Source organism: Pundamilia nyererei, unplaced genomic scaffold (genome assembly GCF_000239375.1).
Source record: "Pundamilia nyererei isolate P.nyererei 1_Seehausen unplaced genomic scaffold, PunNye1.0 scaffold00039, whole genome shotgun sequence".
Taxonomy (NCBI): domain Eukaryota; kingdom Metazoa; phylum Chordata; class Actinopteri; order Cichliformes; family Cichlidae; genus Pundamilia; species Pundamilia nyererei.
The window spans coordinates 2,693,594-2,695,587 of record NW_005187440.1 but is presented as its reverse complement, the minus strand read 5'-3'; the positions used below and the strand labels follow the sequence as shown (position 1 = coordinate 2,695,587).

Genomic DNA, 1,994 nt, shown 5'->3' with positions numbered 1-1,994 from the left:
CAAATAGATGTTATATCTGCACTTATAATCAAAAAAGACCTGCACTCCCTCCCTTCTGGCCCACTGTACAGCACTGTAAAAAGTGAAGGAGGGCATGCATTTTGGACTTTTAACTGTATTTTCATTAGTTTTACGCTATTTATAGACATTTAAAATGACACCTGTTTTTCACTATCTATTATTGAAATACAACTTTGTTTTATAATTGCAAGACAGCCTGGGAAATAAGCCACCAGAATTCTTTCTTTAGTTTTTACATTTAATTCTTACAATAAAGATTTGTGATATTATATTATATTATATTATATTATATTATATTATATTATATTATATTATATTATATTTGACCTTGTTGTTTTACACCGGAAGTATTACATACGTTACCAGCGCGTTGTAACTTCCGGTGTGCCATAATACCGCTGCGCATATTTCAGGTTTGTTTGACCATTTCATTCGCTCGGTCAATAATTTTAAAGTTAACTGCATTTATGCTTTCAGTTTTAGATATGCACACGCCTATATGTGTGTAATTGATTAACATTATTGGCAATATGAGTAGTTTCTTTCAACACCATCTTATTAGCTGTTGAAGTTGTTTAGCAGTGATTCCCCATGTTAGCTTTCGCTAACTAACGTTTAGTAGCTAGCTTGTTAGCATCCACCGCTTTAGTCAGCCGATTTAGCAAGAAGTCGCTTTTCGACTGTTGCTCTATGTATATATAAACTTAATATTGGGTATTTTATTTTTGGTGGCGACCTGTACGTGTCTAACTACACTTGGTTGGCGTCTCTGATATATGAAAGTGGTAAAAATGACTGACGGCTGAGCAACACTTGAACTCTCCGACACACTGCACGAGGGCATTAAACAGCGTGTACACAGTGTATGTTATGTCCACCGGCTAAAATTGGAAATCCGCAAGTCTTTCATTGTCTTCCGTTACTTTATTTAATTATTTCAAAAGCCGTAATCTGTTTTTTATTAGTAGTTGTCCAAAGCAAAGACGGGGGTGGGATTCTGAAGCGTTGATCCTAATTCAGTTGAATGGTAAATTAAATCAGTAATTAACAAATGGTAAGCCCCTTTCTCTGATTCAAACAAAGCTAAGCTAAGGAGACAGTACTGAACCCTCTGTGTGTTTGTGTTGCAAAGCAGGCGGTGGAGAGCAGACGCCGATGGGGGACGAAAAAGACACCTGGAAAGTTAAAACTCTTGATGAAATCTTACTAGAGAAGAAACGCAGAAAAGAATTACAAGAGAAAACTGATCCGAAACGCCAGAAAAATGTAAAGTATCTAAAAGCTAATATACACTCTATGTTACACATGCATGCTGACACAGAATGCAACAAACAGATTTGTGAATTAATGTCTTAGGTCTCAGTTATTGTCATGTTAGCATTTTTATCTTAAAACCCAGATGTTAATTTAGGATTGGAATATAGAATTTATTAAGAAACATAGCCTAATTAATTTTGTCTAAACATTAGTGAAGTTGCTAAATACAAAAATGTTGTGGTCTTTTTTTGTATGTTAGCCCTCTTGTACTCACTGTCTTCTTGTAGGCTTTAACCCCAAATTCTGGATTTCTTGTCTTGGCCAGTTCTCAAAGGGCCTTGCTTCACAGGCGGATGATCGGGAAGCCAAACGAGACACTCCGGAGGAAGGAGAACTTCGGGATCAAAGAATGGAAATAACAATTCGTAACTCGCCATATGCACGTCAAGACTCAATGGAGGACAGGTACTTGGAAGTTGGGGGAAATTATGAGTGGGTAAACTGATCCATGACTTTTTCTTCTTTTTTTTAAATGTGGAAATTAGTATACAGTGGGGCAAAAAAGTATTTAGTCAGCCACCGATTGTGCAAGTTCCCCCACTTAAAATGATGACAGGGGTCAGTAATTTGCACCAGAGGTACACTTCAACTGTGAGAGACAGAATGTGAAAAAAAAATCCATGAATCCACATGGTAGGATTTGTAAAGAATTTATT

The 1,994-nt window shown here is 36.5% G+C and overlaps 1 protein-coding gene across 1 annotated transcript in view; it reads left to right on the top strand.

The window, feature by feature from the left end:
- Window positions 1–383: 383 nt before the first annotated feature.
- cdk11b (cyclin dependent kinase 11B) overlaps window positions 384–1,994 on the top strand; it is a 15,506-nt gene continuing 13,895 nt past the window's right edge. Inside the window, exons 1-3 of the mRNA XM_013910250.1 lie at window positions 384–434; window positions 1,157–1,287; window positions 1,604–1,743. Of these exons, the coding sequence (XP_013765704.1) occupies window positions 1,177–1,287; window positions 1,604–1,743 (251 nt within the window). The 5' untranslated portion in view covers window positions 384–434; window positions 1,157–1,176. The remainder of the gene's footprint in view (window positions 435–1,156; window positions 1,288–1,603; window positions 1,744–1,994) is intronic.